We start from the raw sequence: 24,015 nt of genomic DNA, 5'->3' as shown, positions 1-24,015 counted from the left end.
TAATTTCTTACTCTGTTACTTACTAGTTGTGTGACTTTTCGGTAAATTGCTTTGCCTCTCTGAACCTCATGTTCTTCACCTGGAAGATGGGAATTATATCAGCAACAAGCCCATAGATTTGCTGAGGATTAACTGAAGTTATGCACATATGACACTTTATAAAATGCTTGGCATAATGTTCAATAAAGATGAGCTGGTGGTGGTGTAATGAAATGGGAGATTGGGATTGACATATATACACCAATATGTATAAAATGGATAACTAATAAGAACCTGCTGTATAAAGAAATAAATAAAATTCAAAAATAAAAAAGATGGGCTTCCCTGGTGGCACAGTGGTTGGGAGTCCGCCTGCCAATGCAGGGGACACGGGTTCGAGCCCTGGTCTGGGAGGATCCCACATTGCCGTGGAGCAACTGGGCCCATGAGCCACAATTACTGAGCCTGCGCATCTGGAGCCTGTGCTCCGCAACAAGAGAGGCCGTGATAGTGAGAGGCCCGCGCACCGTGATGAAGAGTGGCCCCCGCTTGCCACAACTAGAGAAAGTCCTCGCACAGAAATGAAGACACAACACAGCCATAAATAAATAATTAATTTAAAAAAAAGAACATTAAACATTCCTCTTAAAAAAATAAAAATAAATAAAAAAGATGAACTGTTATTGGTATTCAAACATCAGTGACTTGCAGATTTATTTAAATGGGCCTTTATTGTAAATATTCACAATATTTACGTTCTTTTAGTATTTAAAGAAAATATATTGTTGTAGTGATTTATGCTCTTCTAAAACACCTACTCCTAAATTAGCTGTTAGAATTTCTTTTAGTGAACATATTTTTATGACTAAGTATTTCCTCTTAGAAACTAAAAACCTAGTTATATGTTAAAATACTTACATGGGTGCATTACTCCATAATCTTTAAGTTGAGAGATGATAAATCTGATGGAAAATTTTGAATTACAATTTATGATATGAATAAGTGTCCATTCCAGCTCTTCTTACAATCAACTGTGGAATAAACTTGGTTCTTGCTTTCAAAGGCAACTTGGAGGGTTGGATATTTCCTTATTCTTTAAGAAGTGTTTGTATATATTTTACATGTTTATATTTTCTTGTAGTCTGTGATCACACTAGAAGACCTCAGTGCTGAAATTTGTTATGTGAAATCTCCTCTCACTCTTCTTTCCTCTTAAAAATATTGGAATTAATGTGTCACATGCATTAAACTATTTATTAACAGCCTGACCCATTCCTGAATATTGTGTGGAAAATAAATGAGATGCTATCTGTGTCTGGAAATTTAGATGTGGTTGAAATACTAATGAAGGGATTTAGGAATGAACATATATGTCAATGTAGCTGTATGAGATACTGGAAATGTAAGGCAAAGTCTGTTTACTGCTACTACTACTAAACCTGTCTTAGAAATAAAGATATACAAGGTCTTCAAAGGGAAAAATGAAACGAGAACAAATATATCTCATTAACAAAGCAGTCAATTCCCTTTATTTTTAAAATTTTATGTACACATAAGAATGATCTGTATAATGTACATTCAATATAGAAAGCTTTATATATTTGATAATGTATAGAACATTTCACAATTACACTAATCTCTTACATAACATCTTGACATCCATTTTTAAATTTTTTTGCACAACTCCTTTTTCATTCAATTTGGTAAAGCCAGTTATACATACCAACGTATGCTGTGAGCTCTCAGAAGGTTAATGATTGAGGAGAGGATACCAGCGAACAGGTGCAAGGACAAAACCTAATAGTGTTCGACGGTAGGAGAACAGCCACACAGACTCGATGCAGGAGAGGGAAATGCCCTTCTTAGGGGTGACTTAGATTTCCCAATTTCTGTAGACTGCAGTTCAACCCCACGGTCACACTAGTTCAAAAAAACATTATAAAAACTAGGAAGAAAGTTTTGTCTTCTTGATTCACAGTCTTGTAAACAGATATAAAGGAACAAAATGTGCTTACATACATCAAGAAAAAAAATTCTTGTGTACCCGCTTAGGTTGATCCACAGAGTGCTTTCTTATAACGTGATACAATTAGAATCACTGACTTTTTTCCTAAATAAAAATATATTTATAGAAAAAGGAATAACACTGTCATGAAACCAGGAGAAAGGCAGTTAAGAGTTTTCTTCAACGTATCAGCTGGAGGAATGTGGACGGGGCACTGGCCTTTCAGCGTTTATTGTCTCTCAATAAAGTTTCAAGTCTGATAGCCAAGGTCGCCTGCCTCGCGGTCTACGGGAGGCGGCAGGTTAGACATGACTGAAGACGATGTCCCTGCAGTAAGGTAGCCAGCAACTCCAGGTCCTGCAAGAGAGAAAGGAAAATACACACCTTCTAAAGAGCAGAGTGATGTGAAAACACTGACCTTTATAAAAATGTCAGAACCAGGTCAAGCACCCCATCACAAGGAACTGATACAATCTATTAGGATTACCTAAGCATACAACGAAACCTTAATAAACAGCTACACAGCACCATTTTCATGGTTTGCCTTTACTATATGACAAAGTTAAAAATCATTTCAAAATTTATGCTGGACAGTAACACTGGAAACATGGAAAAATTTTCCCTTCTCACATCTGGGAAGTTCAATCTTTCAAAAAATCTTGGACGCTGAAGGATATAGCTAATGTCAAATGAGAAAAAATGGGAACAGAGGAAAGAAACTTTGTACTTGGGTCAGTCCATTCGAAAGTCATACGTGATGAATTCCCAACAAAAAACACTTCTATCCACATTCGAGTTAACCTATTTTCATTTGGTGCAAAGAAATGCTACTTTAACAAGTAACACCAAATGAACAAGGGTTGCTACACCAAGGTCTCTGAGAAAGAAAACGCAAACTCTGGACATCGCTCATAGGTCAAAATAAGAGTGCTATGGAAAAGGCATCAATATTTTAGTTTTATATGTCTTGATTCTAACAATCTCTAGTGCACAAAAATGCCATTATGCCAGCATTTATGAAGATGTGGCCTATGAGCATGTATAATGGCTTTAGCCCTCTAGTTTATCATGAACTGCAGAGACATTTAATTACACCTCAGAATCACTGCACAACTGTACTCTGCACAACAGAGTACTTGCAAGAGACACCGTACTGCAGCATAATACTGCATATTGAACAATACTTATAGCTGAAATCATAGGAAACAAGGCAAACAGCTAAGGAACATTGTAAGGGTTAGGACTAGAAAGGCAGTGGAAGCGGCATGCATTTAGCAAAATGGTTCTCTACCTGCTTCAGAGAGCTACACAGAAGTTAGCAAGCTGCCTGGCAGAGCGGATCTAAAGCCCGCTCCTGAGGTGAAGGGGACTGCTGCCAGTTAGAAGGGAAGGAGAGACACCTGAGGGGAAAAAAGAAACATAAGCAGCAAGGGAAGTCATAAGGAAGTGCAAACAGCAGAGCAGTTTGATGAAGGCTAAGGTATAACAGGGACTGAAGCAGGACAAAAGGGGGACAATTCAGATTCATCTTGTTTTTAACCTCATGAGCATGTGTACTGAGGACGTGAAGAAAGCAGACACTGTGTATGCAGCACGTGGTTACACGGCGGCCAGAGACAACTCAGCTCACGTGAGGTGCCGCTTGCCACCTGGAGTGCCCGGGAACTTAGAAAACCTAGAAAAAGGATTTTCCCTTTTTTAAGGCAAGGTGGGCCTGCATCTATCAACCCCTGCTTTCCACCAATCAGGACACCAGGGCTTCCACAGACTGCTCAGGAAAGAGACCATACCCCCCTGACAGCAGTTCAGAGCAACAGCGCCACAAGGTTACATCACTTCCCACCAACCTGCCACTCTGAACTTCAGGCAGCAGCAAGATTGCTAGGGAACGTGCCAAGGATGCAACCCTTAAGAATAAACCCCTAAACACTCCAGACTGGTACAGTTCCTGAGCACTTCTGATGTGGGCTCAACTTAGTTCACATCAAATGAATAGATTATGAGACCAAATCATGAATGCTACATATAGAGAAAGGACTAAGGATGTGGTTCTCAGACTACATGCTGAGGCACCCCGGGGCAAATTCACACGGGACACCACGGGCTATTTTTAATTTGAGAGACAAATGACATCTGTTGGATACCATACAAACAACTAATCGCAAGTTGTTTGGATATAACTACTTAATAAACTTAATTATTAAGCATTTCTTTTGGCCTAGGGGTAGATAAAGAAAAAAAAAATCACTAAGTAAGGCACTGTGAACTGAGAAAGTTTGGGAACCTCTGGGCTAAAATCTAAATTGTGAATGATGGGCCTAGAAGGATTATCCAGAAGAGACCAAATTCTAGCCCCACCATTTGCCTCTTTAGGAAAGACAAGTCAATTCCTGGTATTTCTCTAAATGAAGTCTGAGATGCTCTCTCCCTCACACCCCTGGCCTCTTCCAGACATGTCTGGCTTCTAGGGGCTGGAAGCTACAGTCTGCTGGGATATGACACTGTGTTCTCCAGAGAAACAATGCAGGAAAGAGTAGGGGCTGCCAGAAACGGGGCACATGGCACACTGTGTAAGGCAGCTGGACTTAAGAGGGATGTGAAAACCAAGAATCCCACAGAATGGAATCGGCTGCCATGATGGAGTAGTGGAAGGAGCATGGCCTTTGGTGAAAATGAACATGGGATTCTCAGTGGGGGGGAAAAAAAGGAAGCCCTGTCTTAGCAGCAATGTCCTACAATAAACTGACACTGACCTTAGGAATCTTTCCTAACATGGCTCCCATTGTGTAGTCTTGGACACGTGTAAAAAGAAAAACAAAAGGTAATAAAAACCAACTCTGCAAAGAACTAATGGACCAGTTTGATGAGAGGCCCAAGAAATGCACCCTTGCTCCCTTTGATGACCTTAGGAAAACAAGTTAACTATTCCACATGCCTCTAATTAAATAGAAGTAAATAAGTATAGAGTACAAAGTTCTTCATCTCCAATTCTAGCTCTTAAAAGCATCTTTGCCTTGGCCCACTTCTCTTTCTTTCCTTGTTGTTCCTTCTTTCTCTACTGATTTTCTAGGTAAGGAAATCTGAGGATTTTCACTGCTGAAATTATTTTTATCGGGCTTTGAGCTTGTTAGCACCAAGCTCTTCTAAAACAAAATAAATGGCTAAGTAACCCAAGGCCCTGCAAAATGAGCAGTTACAGCTTAACTGCACCATGGGTAAAGTCCCACTGAGGCACTTTTATTTTTATTTTTTATTTATTTATTTATTTTTAAATTTTATAGCTACTTTATTTATTTATTTATTTATTTTTGGCTGTGTTGGGTCTTCGGTTCGTGCGAGGGCTTTCTCTAGTTGCGGCAAGTGGGGGCCACTCTTCATCGCGGTGTGGGGACCGCTCTTCATCGCGGTGCGCGGGCCTTTCACTATTGCGGCCCCTCCCGTTGCGGGGCACAGGCTCCAGACGCGCAGGCTCAGTAGTTGTGGCTCACGGGCCCAGCTGCTCCGTGGCATGTGGGATCTTCCCAGACCAGGGCTCGAACCCGTGTCCCCTGCATTAGCAGGCAGATTCTCAACCACTGCGCCACCAGGGAAGCCCTGAGGCACTTTTAGATGAACATTTATCATAAAACAAAACAATATGCCAGGCTAGAGGGTCCGTCTCATCTCAATTTATCAACACTGAGTAATCCTGCCTAGGACATTTTAATTTTTACCCCAAATCCTGAACATGTGACTGAGTGACATTTGCTCAGCAGCCAGGAAGAAGAAAATTATAAATGCGATTAGTCATTCCCATCTTATTTTGAAATAGTAATTAACTTTCCTTTATCTCTCCCCATCTCCTAAACAAAATCTACTTATCAGAAGAAAAGGCTGGTGACAACTTATGTTCTCACAGCACCTTATTTCATTTGCAAATTGATTAGACAGGGGCTGGTACAAACTGAATCTTCTCAAGACTGAAGGCAGGGTGGGGTAAATTTAAAATTCCAATTCAACACAACACTGTATACATTCCATGGAGTTCCACGTAACGGAATTTTATCATTATTAGAAGTACTAGCCCCTTTTATCAAACAATGACACACAATTCAACGGAAAAGCTCAAACACAAAAAAGAAAACATTTGGCAATCCAAGCGATAAATATACATCAGTTCAACCGGTAGTACTTTCACAACAAAAGAACATCCCAGACTGATGATGTGCTAAGAACTGGACAATTAGGGGGCCAACACAGCTCAGAGCTAGTCCAGATTGTCCCACGTCAACTGATATGCCCTTGGGCTTCAACAATGACCTTCAGAATGGCCACAGTAAAGCTCCAGGCCCTTTCCAGGCTGGGATTTATACCACCTACCCCTCGATGGCTTTATATGGAACTTGCTGCCCCGTGAGCCAGACCAAGGATGTGAAGAAATTTATAAACCCCAGCCTTTTTATTTCCCTAACCTTCTGCAGCCCATCAAAGCTGCTTCTCATAACTCATTCAGAAGCTACCCCAGGGATCCAAATAAAAGGAAAGGCACAGACAGAAACCTTTTGGCTCCCTGAACTTTTCCTACAGTTATTAGGGAATCTGGGTGGGGGTGAGGACCAAGTGATTTCTAAAGGAACTCTAGGTCTCTGAAGATAAATCCTTCTCTCTTCTGTATTCTAACGACAGACCTTTTGACCCACAGCTGTTAGTATGTCAAAGATCACCTGCAGTCTTTTATTCCATCCAGTCAAGTCAGTGAATGCAATGAATGTGAAGTACACTCAAGAACAAAAAGAATTAGAAGAGGCCTTCCTGTCCCTGCTTGTAATCTATATCTTCCTATTCTTCAAGGTCAAATTTTAAATAAGTTTACTCTCAGCTAGAAAAAAATACGGCAGATTTTCCAATCGTACCGTTCTTACATACAAAGTAATGAATATAATACCATGAAAAGGTGGTATTGTGTAAACTTTTTGGGAAAAGAGTCTAAAGTGGTAAAGTTTTTAGTGTGTCTATAAGAACATACTCCTACTTAGAAGCTACAGCTTTACCCCGAATTTGAAAGAGATATGGAAGAGACTAAGACCATATTCTAGGTATTTCTCTCCATAGAAATCATAGGGCAGGGGATGGGAAAGGTAGAAGGGAAACCCACAGCACTCTACTCTTAATGTACACACATGCACCACATGTTCATAAATTCTAGAAGTCTGATTATAAATTTTAGTGGATTAATATTAAAGAGGTCACAGTGGAGGAAAAAACAGTAATGTCACAACCACGTCTAAAATTAAAACCATGCAAAACTTTCGCCAAAGTCCCCACTTCTGGATATTCAAGATTTGGTCTTCAGGATTTATAAATTTCTATACTAGCGATCAGGATTATTAAAACAGTTACACTGGTGTGAGAAACCCTGGGTAATTAATTTTTTCTCTCAATTTACCTACATCATCTCTGGTTAGAGGAGGACGCAGGGCTGACATTTTTTAAAATACTATAATTTCAGGCAGACTGCAAGAATCACTTAATATTCCTAAGGTTAATTTCAAACTAAAAACTTTTATACCAAAGACTATATTTCATTTTCAGCATTTAGCAATAGACTTCTGTGACTTTCTTTTTAAACAGAAGCTAATATGAAAACAAGTATTCCAAAATTACTACGCTAAAATAAGTCTGTAAAATGGACAAATGTCCCAAGCTTCTGCAGTGTATTATCTTCTGATCCCTAGGCAGTAAAACATCCTTTCCTTTATGGTACCCACATATTTCCTCCCACGAGAAGATAAACTCTAAATATTTAGTAAAACTTCAGATTAATCACTGGTAACTTCGAAGAAAAAATATTTCACATGTGAGTATGCATATTTGGAACTTCAACCTAGTATTCTGACAGAATGGAACGATGCTATCATATTTCTGAGTAGATATCTCTCCACTCTTTTTTTACATGTTCAAGATAAACATTTTAATACAGCCATACTCCAAATACAACATATGACACCATGGATTTACTGGATCAAAACTAAGCAGTGTCCACGTTGCAGTCAGCACACATTCGACACCACAGCAGTTCGCATGCTGTCTGGGCTAGAACCAGAGGTCCACTGCATGCCCACAGCATCTCCAAGACAGGTAGCTAGGAACCAGAGGTTAGAACCAGAGGTCCACTGCATGCCCACAGCATCTCCAAGACAGGTAGCTAGGAACCAGAGGTTAGAACCAGAGGTCCACTGCATGCCCACAGCATCTCCAAGACAGGTAGCTAGGAACCTAGGAAAACCCTCTAAATGCCATTTTTAGTCTAGACAGGGCAAAAGAAAGGTCCAAGTGGCTTCTGCCATGTGTCTTAGGGAAGAGAATTGGGTGTGGTTTACCTGTGAGGTATCCTGCTGTTTGTGACTCAGAAATAAACAAGTCATGTTTCTGATCTTTGAAGGCACTCCAGACTGAAGAACGAGACAGGATTTCATTCACCTAGGGAAGTAAAACAAACTCTTTGAACTTAAACAAACTAAGTGCTAGATGTTGGTAGATGAAATTAAAGAGAAAAAGCAAACTTACAAGACAAAAGGAACAGGCCAGCTGAGGAAAGAACCAAAGAGGAACCAAGACCTCACATTCATCAGACACTCTATACCAGGCACATCTCATTAAGCCAAATGCAAATAAGTCCCTCAATCAGTCTTCCCTCTAAACTTGGACTCTACTATTTGAACTTACTGACTTGTATGTAATTTGGGCACGAAGATGTTCTTGTGATAGTAACAACTGGCTGACAGTGTGGTGTGGGTTCATGAAGTATTCCTCAGGAAGGGGTTTGGGGAGGAGCTACTGCAAAACTCAAGCTACAACTTTTTTTTTTTTTAACATCTATTTATTTATTTGGCTGCACCGGGTCTTAGTTGCGAAACGTGGGATCTTCATTGCGGCATTCAGGCTCTTAGTTGCGGCATTCGCGTTCTCTGACCAGGGATCAAATCCAGGCCCCCTGCACTGGGAGTGCAGAGTCTTAACTGCTGGACCTCCAGGGAAGTCCCTCAAGCTACAATTTAAAGCACTTTTTCAAACTATGGATGTGACCTGTTAGAAGTTTAAGAAATCTATTAAGACAGTTGTGATCAACATGCTTGAGAAAATAAAATAGATTAATATAGAAAGCGTCAGAGTATCACATGTAAAATGGGCAAAATTGTCCTGTGATATATATACACACACGAGTATAAACAACATGTGTGTAAATGTGTATTGGACTAAGATGGAAGACATGTTTCTTTCTGTGACATAGATAAAAAAAAAGTTTAGGAAATTCCAATATAGAGGATACCTTTCGCATATCAAAGTTCAGATCAAATATTTATTGAGCACCTCATATGTGGGTTGCACAGTGGACACAAAGATGAGAAAGACTTTCTCTGTCCCTGAAGTGCCTACAGTTTAGTAGGGGAGACAGACAATGCCAGATAACTTAGCGGTAAGCATTAAAGTAGAGATATATACGGGGACTGTGTGAGTCCAAAAGACTCTTTGTCCCAACCTTGGAGAGAAGCAATGGTGGAAGTGATTAGTTGTGAAGGTGCTAAAGTTCCTATTTTGGAAACTATCATAATTCTTTCCTCCCCTTGGGAGTGGAAGGTGGGTGTCAAGGTTGCTCTGCTAATTCTCATCAACAGGAATCCAGAGGGGAGGACAATTGCCGGCACGCGGTACACAGGAGTGCCTTTGCTTGGCATTCAGAACACCCACAGGTAACTTTATTCAACATATAGTTAATGACTGCAGCAGCACATGCTGTTTCTCTTCTTTATTATCATCTTAAATAGTTCAAATGATAATACTGCTAGGAGGGACAACAGCATACAAAATGTTTCTTTAGTTGGAACATACAAACACAATGGATTCACTAAAGGAGAGGTTTAAGTCAATTTAAACCTACAGAAGAACATTAGTAGGTAGAAATAGTCCAAACATCTATCAATGGATGAATGGGTAAACAAATCGTGGCATATACACACAATGGAACATTATTCAGTCTTAAAAAGGAATGAAGTGTTGAAACACACTATAACGCAGATTAACCTTGAAAACATGCTAAGTGACAGAAGCCAGACACAAAAGGTCACATATTGTATGATTCCATTTATGTGAAATGTCCAGAATTGGTGAATTCCTAGAAAACAGAGTGGTGACTGCCAGAAGCTGAGGGGAAGAAGAAATGGGAAATAACTGCTTAACTGGTACAGAGTTTCGGGGACTAGATAAAGTGGTGGTTATACAACATTGTTAATGCACTAAATACCAGTAAATTGTTCAATTTAAAATGGTTAATTTTATGTTATGTAAATTTCACCTCAACTTAAAAAAAGAGACCATTACTAGATAGGGCTATATAATAATACTGAATGAGGAACTCCTCAGATGCAACATTAAGAATAAAACCAATGAGGAAGATGGGAATAAAGACACAGACCCACTAGAGAATGGACTTGAGGATATGGGGAGGGGGAGGGGTAAGATGTGACAGGGTGAGAGAGTGGCATAGACATACATACACTACCAAATGTAAAATAGATAGCTAGTGGGAAGCAGCCACATAGCACAGGGAGATCAGCTCGGTGCTTTGTGACCACCTAGAGGGGTGGGATAGGGAGGGTGGGAGGGAGGGAGATGCAAGAGGGAAGAGATATGGGAACATATGTATATGTATAACTGATTCACTTTGTTATAAAGCAGAAACTAACACACTGTAAAGCAGTTATACTCCAATAAAGATGTTTAAAAAAAAAAAAAACCAATGAGGAAAATTAAATTACTGAACTGGTTTGAACTCAGCATATGCATGCAGCTGAAACACATTAATAGAATCTAAGTTACAACAAAAAGGAAGCCAACACTTTGTAAGTGCTAATAACGGAAGGAGATGAAACTAAAATGATGTTCTGTATCTTTTAAAATGGTATTATGGGATGGTTAATGAATGCAGTTATCACTATTCCACAGTAACTCCTAGAACTGAAAGTTAATCTTAACCGGCAACTAAATGCTCAGTATTCTTCTATGCTGAAGAATGTGCAACATGCTACCACTATCCAGAGAAAGAATCCTCCCGGTGACTATTTGAGTATATAGTTTGTGTTTTATGAGGCAGCTATGCTAGTCCATCCCTGGTCTTGGGATCTGCTCCAGTTACGGTCAAGAACCACACCTGTAGGTGGAACCTGAGCTGAGGTGCATAGATCACCAATGGCCAAGACACCTGGCTTTGAAAATGCCTTGTAATAGGCAAAGTTACCTCTGTGCAGACTCACCTGTTCTCCATGCTGCAGGCTTCGAGTCATTGCCTTGAGAGCTTTAACAATCTGAGCCTTTGTGGCTGCTGGGCTGTCCAGATTTTCAAGGCCAATGCCTTCAAGTAATTTTAAGAGGTATGGGACCAAATCTGCTTTCAGGGCCTAGAAGAGAATATTAAGTATACATACGTGTGTACGTGTGTGTATGTATGTATGTGTCTGTGTCTATATATATATATATAGACACACACACAAATATATACACTTTAAAAAATGTAAGCCATCCACTGAGGAAATAATTTCACTCCCAGAACCATATCTGGAAGAGGACACTCTGCTTTATTTTATTTTAATGCCAGATGCAGAATTTCGGGGGCGAGGGTATCTAATAGTAATGACATTTTTACTTAATGAGATTTTATTCTGTTCCATCAACTATTCTAAATGCTATATGCTGATTATTTTACTTAATCCTCCCAACACCTAATGATGTAGGCACAACTATAATATTGCCAATGGAAAAATCAATGCATGGAGGGTAAAACATGTTGACAGTCACAGAGCTAGACAGTAATGGAATCTGTGTCTGGACCTATAAAGTACAGAACCTGAGCTTCAGCGAGTATACTGGTCTGCTTCCTCTAAGGACATACACTGATGGGCAACAATATTGGCAGTATATTAGTTCTTTTTCACATTTTCTTAAAACATCAACCTTTGCATTCACCATACATTTTCTATTAGCCTAATAAAAGCTAAGTAATACTCTGCTACCACACAATTTTCACTGCCCGCTCTGAAATTCAAAGGAAAGAGGTGCAAGTAACTAAGTAAGTCTACCTCTTTTTTACAGATATTATTCTTGGAACAACCCTGTGAGAAGTCATAACTTTATTTTACAGATGAGGAATCTGAGTACTGTAAGGTTAAATATCATGCCTGAGGTCACAGAGCCATCAAGTGGTAGAACTAACTCATGTTCTTTCCAATACAACAACCCTCCCAGCCAATTATAAGTTTGAACCTCAGAGCATCCAATTATCTCCTTGAAATGTACTCAGTACTTCTAACCTGCCTGAACAAGGAACAGGGATGGAAGTGGGGGTGGATGGAGAGAGAAGATGTGAGAGGAAAAGGGGCTGGGAAATAGGAGGGCCAGATAATAAGGATGCAGGGCCTTGTATTCAGGCTAAGGATGTCAAATGTCACTTTGTCATCTGGCAGGTAATGGGAAACCATTGAAGGATTTTTAAGTGAAGAATGAGTTACACGTTTAAGAGTTGTATTATAGAAAGATCACTTTCTCAATGGCTTTTAAATTTATTATATGTTTTTTGGTTCCCTTGATGTCTGCTACATTGGTACCCACAAAGTCTTCTTTTCATTAGATGGGTAGTCTCTTTGAAAAGGACTATAAAAACCTTGGCATGTTTTTTGAACATGACTTAAGAAACAAAGGAATGAATAAACAGAATGGATCTTTCCAAAAAGATAAAACAAATTTTACAAAGCAAGTTAAGGATAAATGCTTAGTAAATAACCAAAATTTAAAATTCAGACATCACAAAAGTACTTTGACATTGGAAGGATTTTTGGTAGCTGGCCCACCTTTTCTGTGTGTATATATACATGTGCCTGTGTGTGTGTGTGTGTGTGTGTGTGTGTATAAAATATAAAATTGTGCATGCACAAATTCACAAGTTACCTCTCTGCCAAGTCAGGGAAACCAAAATCAGTGCTAAATAAGTGAAAATCTATTTGTTTGGTATGTTGCCTTCCCTAAAATAGAAATCTAGAAAGTCACTTACTTGTGCTACTAATTCACTCTGCTCCTTCTGAAACATTCGGTTAATTGCTTCACAGGCTAGACCAATAGTATCTGGTCTCTTTTTCATTCCATTTATCAGTGGGCCAATGGTCTCCAAAGATGCCATGGCTCGAACACACAGCTAAGTGCCCAAAAAGAGAAGGTTACTTGTAGACTAGCAATATTTTATGTAACACGGTAAATACCACAATAATATATGAAAAACCTACATTCAGTTCAAGTTTTTTTTTTTTTTCTTTTGGGCCGCGCCACACCAAAAATCCCTTAGTTCCCCGACCAGGGATTGATCCCATGTTCCCTGCAGTGGAAGCGCCAAGTCTTAACCACTGGACCACCAGGGAAGTCCCATCAGCTCAAGTTTAATAATGAACTAAGTCAAATTCAGTCTCCTATTAATCAGATCATTTAAACCAGTTTAAGAATTGTTACAATACCATGAGGCTCGTATGGATTAAGGCACATGGTAGGAAGGGGATTTATACTTCAATGTACATTAGTCAGGAAGAGGGAGCACAGATGAATTCTAGAGCTATAAGCTACTAAATGGATTCATCAATACCTCATTTTCAGACAGGGCATGAATAACTCGAATGGCACTCTTAGGAATGGCATTGTTCCTATGATTCATCGCTTGGATAACTTTGGGAAGATGGCCCAATGGTGGGACCTGATCAGCCAGCTGAGGCTGTGCATTGAAGAGACATACTGTTGCCATTGTCAAAGTTTCCAGAGTTTCTCCCTGGAGGGTATAAAACAAACAAACAAGCAAACTGTAAAATACTGATGAAGTCCTAAACATCCTTGGTAATTATTTGGTGTTACTAAGGGTCCACAAGTTCTAAGTGCTGATACTTGAAAAGTGATCCCTAAATCCTAAAAGAACAACAAACTTCCCCATCTTGACAAAGGCATGAATTTAAAGGACTTTAAGAATGTGATACATTAATCTAAGCAACCTTTCTCTGGGCATTTCTATTCCACATCTCATTTCTATTGCAGATAAGAGATGTCTATTAAGAGATCAGCTCTCAAAAGATATTACTAGAAATTTTCAGATAATGTTATAGAAATGCCAATGTCAGAGAACATCAATAATTCAGGAGAATGAAGAACTAGCAAAAATGTTTTCCCCAGTTCTATTAAAAATCCTACTAATTAACATGTCTGGCTGCCATAATGCACTTTCTATTGTGGAAAATGGATTGCAAAGACCTGTAACTTATACCATTATATGCAAACATATATATCCATAACATAACATGTCTTAAATAAACATGGAAGCTGGGATGCACTGAAAAAGAAAGCAATATAGAAGGAAAATGTTATACGTTTTTCTGTTTGCAAGTTTCTCCTTTCTGAGGATTTCATTTTTTAAGCAAACTATATATGTAGTAAAAATTCTAGTAAAGAGAAAATGTGACTATAGAAAGAGACATATGTAAATATCTGACATAATGTTAATTTTTGCAAAGCTAATGATAGTAACTAATGATTTCTAAGTACTCGACATTATACTAAGTACTCCACATTTATCAAAACTCATGAAAACTTCAGCCTTAGGGGCAGATGCTGTTACCTTTCTATGAGGTAACTGAGGTAGAATCAGGAGGCATTACTCCAGGCCACAGAGCTAGTCAGTGGGGGGGCTGGTACTGGGGTCCAGGACCATTTAACAACACAGATCGGGCTCTTAATCACCTCTACAGCCAGCTTGCTTAATTATGTACCTCAATTATTTTCAATATAGGAGTTCAAATAACAAAACCTTATATTACATCAGGGTTTATGACCTGCCAAGCCAAGACCAAGTCTACTTTCCTACTCACTCCTGCTTTTCTACTAGCCTTTGGCTTTGAGCATAGGTACAGGGTTCACCCATGTAGTTAAGACTCCCCTGTCAATTTTTTTAAGTAGGGTCATTCCTGCCATCTATGGCAAGCTAAGTGAAGAACATGCCCTAGCAGGACACACTTCCATTTAGGTTTCTACACTGCACATTTAGGTTTCTCCTTAAAACCATACCATCACTGGAAATGGGACGGCAGAAACCTTTCAGAGCTACTATAATTGTTAGAAATAGCATCCTCTCAATATACATACCTCCAACTTTTACCAAGAAGTTTCACTTTTGACAAGGCATGTGTGAATTTAAGGGTGGCTGCTACATTGAAAGAGGTAGCCAATTCTTAATGTATGGTCAATGAGGATGGTGTTTTAACAGAAACACTATCAACATGTTTAGCAAACTATATGAAATGTCTGGCTGACGGCTAAAGCTTACGTGAGGATTGTTCTTCTCCAGGAGCTCAGTTAACTTTTCTAGCAGTGCAATAAGAAATTCTCTAGGCTTTCTTAGAACCCAAGCTGGTTGTGCAATAAAGATTCTCAAGAAAACTCCTCCAACAGCAAGTTCACCTTCTGCTTCTGCAAACACCACAGCAAAATCTTCAGGCAACTTTAAATAGAGAAAGAATAGTCAAGTCACTTACTAATCATTAGTTGTACATTAAGCAAGAAATAAAAACCCTATTAAAGAAATCGTTATGAAATTAACTAGTCCTTAAATAGTCATTAATCTAATCAAATCAAAATTATTCTAAGTTTTATTTTCTCTTAACAAAATTCAGAAAAAGCCCTTTGATTAAGTTACTTACTCTGAAAGTGAGTATTCCTACTTTTATGTTTAAAACCCTATTTTCCAGGGGAAGACCTAAGTTTCTTAATGACAAAGTATCTAAAAGGTTGGCATTAAACTCACTCATCAGGAGTTTAAAAAACAACAAAAATTTACAGTAAAATGTAAAATTCCTTCCTCTGAATAAAAGTATACTTTACCTTCCAGTTTACATCGGGGTTGTCTTGCTGATTTTTAAAGTGCCTTGGGAAAAAAAAAGGAGAAAGGACATCAAACTTCAGTCACAAGACACACTTTCATGCATGTAGAGTAAGCCTTAGAAAGGTGACAGACAACGTGAGGCACGCCTGCCTGCCCGGTGACCCCACCTGAAGGCACTAAGTTACTGCGTGTCTCTTGACTTACTCGAGCACCATTTCTCTAACTGTCATGGACACTTTATCTCTGGAGCTGTCATTCCAAATTAACTCAGGATTTTCATGAGTTCCTTCAAAAATATGGACGGCAGCTTCAGGGTTGTCTCTCATGGCATCCATAAACACACTCGGGAGAAATTTCATCAATGTAATTCGAACCTAGATGAGGAGGTTTGAGAAAGAAAAAAGACCTATTGGAAACATCTCAATATTTGGTCTGCTTTACATTTCTCTAAGATAGAATGTTGCTGTAATTTATGTTATGGCTGAAATGGGCCACAACTATCATCCAAAAATTCTGGACTGAGAGAACAGATAAACCTTGGTTTATGCAAAGGTAACAAGACTCACTACGACCTGCTACTACTTACCTATCCAGGTTCATTTCCTCTCTCCTCCTCAAATTTAAGAAACATTAAGAAATTCAGCACCAGTGGGGTGTGAAGTTCCCAGAGCACACCACCCTGCCAGATCCTGCCCTGCACATGCTGTTCCTTCTTCCCAGAAGGCCCTTAGCTGGCCTGTCCCTCCACCCCTCCCACACCCCACACCCTCACAAATTTTTCTCATGCTACCTTTGTGGCATACAAGTATTTTTTAGTGCATTTATTTTGCTATACTGTGTTTTACATTATTCTGTGCCTTTTTCCAGAAAGGATTTAAAAAACAGCTTAAAAAAATATATCCAACACACACATACACACAAACTGAAAATTAGTCTGAGGCATAAGGACAAAGGGAAAATGAAGGTTGGAAAGGTAAGTTTTTCCTTCAGGTCCTCACATAGTTTTCCTTCCTTTGTGTCATTTAAGTCTGTGCTCAAATCTCATCTTATAGAAATCTTCCCTGGCCAAGTCTGTCTTGCTGTTGCTGTATTTTCAGCCCCTGGCACAAGCAGATACTTGAATGAATATCTCATTCAGTATATACCCTGAGTATACTCATTCAGATACTTACTTGAATGAATGAGACTAATAGGAAGTCAGTACACAAAGGAAACATCAAAAGCCCTGTATAATTGCAAGCAATATATTACAAATTTAGCCCTGAACTCCTAGCAGCCAATGAACTAAAGGAAACAGTGTCAGTTACATGATAGAGAGCATCCACAAAACAGGATGTGTGTCACTTTTCTTGGTCAAATGGATCTAAGACATAAATACAAGAGTTAAAACTATAAAACTCTTGGGAAAAAATACAGGCATAGATCTTTGTAAACTTGGATTAGATAATGGCTTCTTATATATGACATTAAAAGCACAAGCTACAACAACAACAAAGATAGTATGGACTTCATCAAAATTAAAAAAAGACACCATCAGTAAAGTGGAAAGACATCCACAAAATGGGAGAAAATATTTGCAAATCATATATCTGATAAGGGACTGGTATCCAAAATATATAAAGAACAATTACAACTCAATAGTAAAAAGACAACCCAATTAAAAAATGAGCAAAGGATGTGAATAGATATTTCTCTAAAAAAGATGTACAAATGGCCACTTAAGCACATGAAAAGACATTCAACATCATTAGGCACCAGGAAAATGCAAACCAAAACCCTGAGATAACATTTCACACCCACTAGGATGACTATACTCAACAAAGATATATAGGGTGGGCCAAAAAGTGCCTTCGGTTTTTTAAGTAAAAATAAAAGACACATTTTTCATTTTCACCAAGAACTTTATCAAACAACGTATTCACTCTTTTATTCCACTACCTTCTGCCATTTTTCAGGCAACTTCATAATTCCATCTTCCCAAAACTTCTTATCTTTTTGAACAAATAACTGTTCCAGGTACCTTTTTCAGTCTTCCAGGGAACTGAAATTTTTTCCATTAAGAGAACTTTGTAAAGACTGAAATAAATGGAAATCCTAAAGTGCAATGTCTGGTGCATACGGCAGATAAATCAGAACTTCCCAGCCAAGCTGTAACAGTTTTTGCCTGGTCATCAAAGAAACATGAGGTCTTACGTTATCCTGATGGAAGATTATGTGTTTTCTGTTGACTAATTCTGGACGCTTTTCATGGAGTGCTGCTTTCAGTTGGTCTAATTGGGAGCAGTACTTGTTGGAATTAATTGTTTGGTTTTCCAGAAGGAGCTCATAATAGAGAACTCCCTTCCAATCCCACCATATACACAACATCACCTTCTTTGGATGAAGACCGGCCTTTGGTGTGGTTGGTGGTGGTTCATTTCACTTGCCCCACAATCTCTTCCATTCCACACTGTTGTACAGTATCCACTTTTGTCGCCCGTCACAATTTGTTTTAAAAATGAAACGTTTTTATTACGTTTCAATAGAGAGTTGCATGCAAAAATATGGTCAAGAAGGCTTTTTTTGCTTAACTTAATGTGGAATCCAAGCATCAAAGCGATTCACATGACCAAGCTGGTGCAAATGATTTTCAGTGCTTGATTTGGATATTTTGAGTATGTCAGCTCTCTCCTGCGTGGTATAACATTGATTGTTCTCAATTATTGTTTCGATTTGATCGCTATCAACTTCAACTGGTCTACCTGACCATGGAGCATCGTCCAGCGAGAAATCTCCAGCACAAAACTTCGCAAACCATTTTTGACATGTTCCAGCAGTCACAGCACCTTCTCCATACACTGCACAAATCTTTTTGTGCGTTTCCGTTGCATTTTTACCTTTCTTGAAATAATAAAGCATAATATGCTGAAAATGTTGCTTTTTTCTTCCATCTTCAATATTAAAACGGCTACACAAAAATTAACCAATATTGATTAAGTCTTTTTTTAAATGCACGCTGATATGACAGCTGTCACATACAATCCAACAAAATTGTTTTGAATGAGGTTAAAGACAGCTAAGTGCTACTAGAGCCATCTTACGGAAAAAACTGAACGAACCTTTTGGCCCACCCAATATAACAAGTGTCAGAGAAGAGGTGGAGAAATCAGAATCCTCACACATCACTGGTGGGAATGTAAAATGGTGCAGCCACTGTGGAAAACAGTCTGATAATTCCTTGAAAAGTTAAAAATAGTGTTACCATATGATCCAGAAATTCTACTCTCGGAGAAATAAAATACATATCCACACAAAAACTTGTACACATGTGTTCACAGTAGCATCACTCAGAATAGCCAAAAAGTAGCAATAATCCACGTGTCCATTTTCAAATGATAAATGGAAAAAACAAAATGTGGTATATGTATACAATAGAATATTATTTGGCAATAAAAAGGAAGGAAGTACTGACACATGCTACAATGTGGAAGAATCTTGAAAACATTATGCTAAGTGACAGAAGCCAGACACAGAAGACACATATTATGATTCCATTTACATGAAATGCTCAGAATAGGCAAATCTATAGAGACAGAAAGTAGGTTAGTGGTTGCCAGGTGCTAGGGGGAAGGTGAATGGGAAGTGACTGCTAAAGGGAATGGGTTTTTTTCCTGGGTTGATGAAAATGTTTCTAAAATAGCTTGTTGTTGCCCAAACCAATGAATTGTATACTTCATATGTGTGACTTGTATGGTATGTCAATTATATCTCAATAAAGTTGTTACCAAAAAGGAAAATAAGTTTACTGACCCCAGTTCTAGAATCTCTTGCTGCAAATCATTCAATTAAGGAGCTGACACTTGTATCTTTCCTATACAGAAAATTTAAGTGTAAATATATTCACCTTGGTAAAATTTGTCCCTCATGTATTTCAAAGGTCAAAAAATTACTGAAGAGCTCAAAAATCAATCAATCAATACATATTTATTTTAAATATCTAAAACATTATTTAAAACATGTAATATTAGACATTATAATTATGTGCTACCCAACTCTAGCTTTAAGAAAACTCAATATTAAATATCAATATTCATGGACTTCCCCGGCGGTCCAGTGGTTAAGATTCTGCCTTCCAATGCAGAGGGCGTGGGTTCGATCCCTGGTCGGGGAACTAAGATCCCAATTGCCGCGCATGGTGTGGCCAAAAATTTTTTTTTTAAAAATCAATATTCATGATTTTATGGACCCTTGCTATAGATATCCAAATGTAATCGCCCTTATCCCACCAACCCTGTTGATGACAGACTATTAACCATATTCCCAAAGTAAAACAGTTCTAGGTCCTGTGACAGATTCTCAGGAGATCAGACAAGGAAAAAAAACAACTGAATCTAGCGTGTTTTACTGATGTAAAATAACACCTAACACTCTGGAAGTGGGGGGTCAGGAGCCTTCATTTCATATCTGGGCTGGCTTCAGTGAGCATTACTTCATGTGAAACTGATTTAATAATAGAAGAAGGGGACTTTGATTACACCTGTGTCTGGATGAAATTCTATTTAGAAGTGCTGTTCTAACAGGTTCCTGCTCTGCAAATTGGACCATGGTTCCAGAGATCATCTTGTTAGCTCCAGATTCTTAATGAGAGATCTCCCTGCAGAGAGGGGAAGCAAAGGTGCCGTTACTCACGTGCTATATGGCTCTAACTAATACAGGTGTGGGGTGTATCTCCTTCACAAGCTACCTCCACAGGCCAATCCTCGAAGTGTGAAAGTCTAACCTAACGTATCATCCGTCATAACTTAAATATACTTTTCTTCTTTCTTCAAGGGAGATGAACAGCTTTATCACCATAATTCAAATACTCTCTTAAGACTTCTCAATTCTAGTGCAGGCTTCACCGACTATAATTTTTTTCTAACTAGTAATATATAGGAATAATTTCAGGTATGTCAATCTTCCAACTTTCACATTAAGTTATTTCCTCACCATCTCAGACTTTGGTAACCCTCATGTAATCCGTTATCAAAGTTACAGAGCTTTAATAATTTCTTTCTAAGAACCCATTTTGTGCTCACCTTTGGACCTATTAGTTTATCTGCTGTCATTTTAGCAAAAAGTTCTGCTGTCTGGGCTCGAACCTGTGGATGTGTTGAATTGCAGAACATGTCTAGTAAATAAATCAAAGCTCCTGAGAAGGAAAGAAAGAATTAGTGTTTATACTCTAAATAAAAAAAAAAATGACTTTTCTAATCATAGAATCATAGTAGAATTCATTTTCAACCTTGTTTCAACTCAATGCCGTTTGGTTTTTTTTAAACTGTAAACCTTCCAAAGCATTCTTCTAGTTTATCAGACTATACAAAGCAGCTCAAAATAAGCTTCACCATTACTGAGCATGACTGGATGAGAAAGCACTCCATACATTACCTTTTGCCATTGCTTCTTTGATTATTTTTGTACTTGATGTCAAAGCATAAAGAGTTTCCAGAACAAGCTGACGACCTGCAAAGTAAAAGACATTTCAAGGAATGTATCATCACATTAGCTTACATTTACTGGGCACCAGTGCCAGGCACTGAACTAGGTGTTCTACACAGGGTATTATACTTACATCTTCACAATAACCAGCAAGACAGGAATTGTGGCCTCCTTATGAGTGAGGAAGCTGAGACCCAGATTGACCAACCCATGGATTCACAGCTAGCGAGAGGTATAGCTCACTATACCACTAAGGTATATAGAGGTTTATAGAAGTCTGACTTCCAAAATCCACACTCGTAACCACTATGCCATACTGTCTTGCTACCTCACTGTTCACTGTGCAAACAAAATCTTCTCACCTCCTGACACCCTGAGAACACTCTATTCAGGGATCTACAATTTTTATGTGGTGCTAGTGTCTTAGAGAAATAAGTAGGAAGTAACAGTTGCAAGACACTGTTCCAATCTAAGACACAATAGCATCCTTCTGCCCATAGTCTGTGCGCTTCTCACCCTAGTCATCGAAGTAGACTCGGCTAATGGACTTTACTCTTCTAAAGTCAAAATGGCAACAACAGGTGACCAAAGGAGTAAAGAGTTGGCAAAGAGGGTGAAGGCTGCCAAGTATTAGGCTGAGACTAAAACAACAAAGGATGGTAGACAGAATGAGCTAAGTTAACAGGCAGGAGAACAAACACTCAAAAGGAGATTTTTAAGAGAAGCAACAGTACTTCACTGAAAACCTACCACTGTTCTAACCATAGTTTCAAAGGAAAACAAGTCTTTGGAGGGGAGAGAGGAAGTCAACATTTTATGTTTTTAATGTCCCTTAGCAAACAGTTAAAGATAATTTAGTCTAAAATATAAATGATAGCAGAGTAGGCTGAGATATCTAGATGTCAGCTATTTTACCGGTAAGATTAAAATAATGACTGGACTATATAAATCCGATATGAATATAAAATCTTTCAAGTTATGACTTCTGTAACATTCTTCACTTCATCAATCAGTTTAATTTTGCATTGTTTGAAGCCTCGTAAAGCTGTCAAAAACTAATAAAAAAGAAAAACCAACTAAGGTTGTAGGGATGATAAAAATAATCTGCGAATGACTTTTAAAAGTTGTCATTTTAAAGAGCGATTTCAAACGTCGTTTATTAAAGAAAACAAAAATATTCAATGGAAACTGAACTCCACTCAATTCACTGAACATAACACCTAACACGTGCAAGGCACTGGGGCATAAAATGAATGAGACAGGTTGCTGCTCTCAAGGAGGTGAACAGGTATGAAGTCAAGATTAACATGACTTCCAAGGGGCTAGCAAAGCCAACTGAGCAATGTCTGCTGACGGTTAAGTGGCAAAGTTGGACTCAGTATCGCCAATTGCCTTTGAAAAGCAGTCTCAAGGTTGATCCTAGCACTTATGCTAGACGACTGTACAGTTTGTAAGGAGTCTATATTATTTCAGGCTGTATTCAAGAAATCAGGTTGGTGTATTTTAAAAAATTGATATCATTTGGTGGTAACAGTCGCTATCAGCATCAAATCAGTAAAGGACAAATAATGCAGGACTGAACTTTAAGCTAACACAAGGTGATTTTTATCTTAAGCATTTTTTCCTATCATCCAAGATCAACTGTGTGTGTGTCTGTTTTTTTTTTTAAATAAACCATGGAATATTAGTCAATTCTCAATTACTCATGTGTAGCTTATACTCAACAAATTGAAAATCCTAGATTATTTTCCTTTTGCTTTTGGATCTCTCTTACCTCTTTCAACTTCTGATATGAGAAATGCAAAATAATTAACTTATGTAAAAATATAATTAGAAAGACAAATCTAATATAAAGAATACCACTTAAAATATTCCAAAACAAAACATGGATAACACTGTGTCAGAGGTTTTGTATCATCTGTGTAACTGCTCCCCTCAATGGGTTGACTATACTGTTGTTTCGAAAATTCCAGTGAATATACGCACTTGACGGCAAAGAATGTAGAAGAGCCAATAAATTGGACAAAACCATTGATTCAGCAATATTGTTGACACAGTCTTGGTTAGACGTCACTATATTCACAACCTGAAAATTAATCAATAGGATGTTAAGAGTTCTGGAAATAATTTCGGACCTAAACAAATTAAGTCAAATTAGTCAGACCTAAATAAACTTAAAGGCTTTACCAAAGTGAGGAAAATGTTTGGAGGACAAAATATTTAACTTTTAGGCAAGAGTTTAATTTTAAAAGATTGGCCTTATTACTCTGTTCTTTTGAGAATAAAAAATGTTAATGGTAAAGCATATATTATATACATTAGCTTTCTATTAATTTAGAGGTAAGAATTAAATATAAAGATCTAAACAAATATTTCAGCACCCATTCACAATCTTGAGGCTTATAAGAAGCCTTCAATTCTACACCAGTTCATGCTCTAGAACTATTGTGTACACTGTAGTGCTTTCCAATTGTAGATTTGGGGTGGCAAGTGATTAGGAAGATAATCATCTTTACTACTGGGACTTTTTCTTTTAGAGGGAGAAAGTAAATGTCTTCAGTGCCCAGCACAACAGATTAGGTCTATCTTTCCATTATAAAGAAATAGGCATGTTTTTCTTTCAAAGAGGATGACC

At 38.3% G+C, this 24,015-nt stretch overlaps 1 protein-coding gene across 5 annotated transcripts in view; it reads right to left on the bottom strand.

The window, feature by feature from the left end:
- Positions 1-1,480: 1,480 nt before the first annotated feature.
- The window catches only part of DNAJC13 (DnaJ heat shock protein family (Hsp40) member C13), a 124,700-nt gene continuing 102,165 nt past the window's right edge, over positions 1,481-24,015 (bottom strand). For 4 of the 5 annotated variants that reach the window (XM_057545165.1, XM_007180932.3, XM_007180931.3 and 1 more), the window contains 11 exons: positions 23,367-23,466; positions 21,330-21,404; positions 20,978-21,090; positions 16,125-16,294; positions 15,920-15,962; positions 15,366-15,539; positions 13,644-13,823; positions 13,065-13,205; positions 11,275-11,418; positions 8,344-8,443; positions 1,481-2,341 (listed from right to left, as the gene is read on the bottom strand). In XM_057545165.1, the coding sequence (XP_057401148.1) occupies positions 2,235-2,341; positions 8,344-8,443; positions 11,275-11,418; positions 13,065-13,205; positions 13,644-13,823; positions 15,366-15,539; positions 15,920-15,962; positions 16,125-16,294; positions 20,978-21,090; positions 21,330-21,404; positions 23,367-23,466 (1,347 nt within the window). In that variant the 3' untranslated portion in view covers positions 1,481-2,234. Of the gene's footprint in view, positions 2,342-3,275; positions 3,385-8,343; positions 8,444-11,274; positions 11,419-13,064; positions 13,206-13,643; positions 13,824-15,365; positions 15,540-15,919; positions 15,963-16,124; positions 16,295-20,977; positions 21,091-21,329; positions 21,405-23,366; positions 23,467-24,015 lie in introns of all 5 variants that reach the window. The other variant, XR_450889.3, reaches the window with a different exon arrangement.

This window comes from Balaenoptera acutorostrata, chromosome 4, assembly GCF_949987535.1.
Source record: "Balaenoptera acutorostrata chromosome 4, mBalAcu1.1, whole genome shotgun sequence".
In the NCBI taxonomy this organism is placed as follows: Eukaryota; Metazoa; Chordata; class Mammalia; order Artiodactyla; family Balaenopteridae; genus Balaenoptera; species Balaenoptera acutorostrata.
This window is presented reverse-complemented; position numbering and strand designations above follow the sequence as displayed.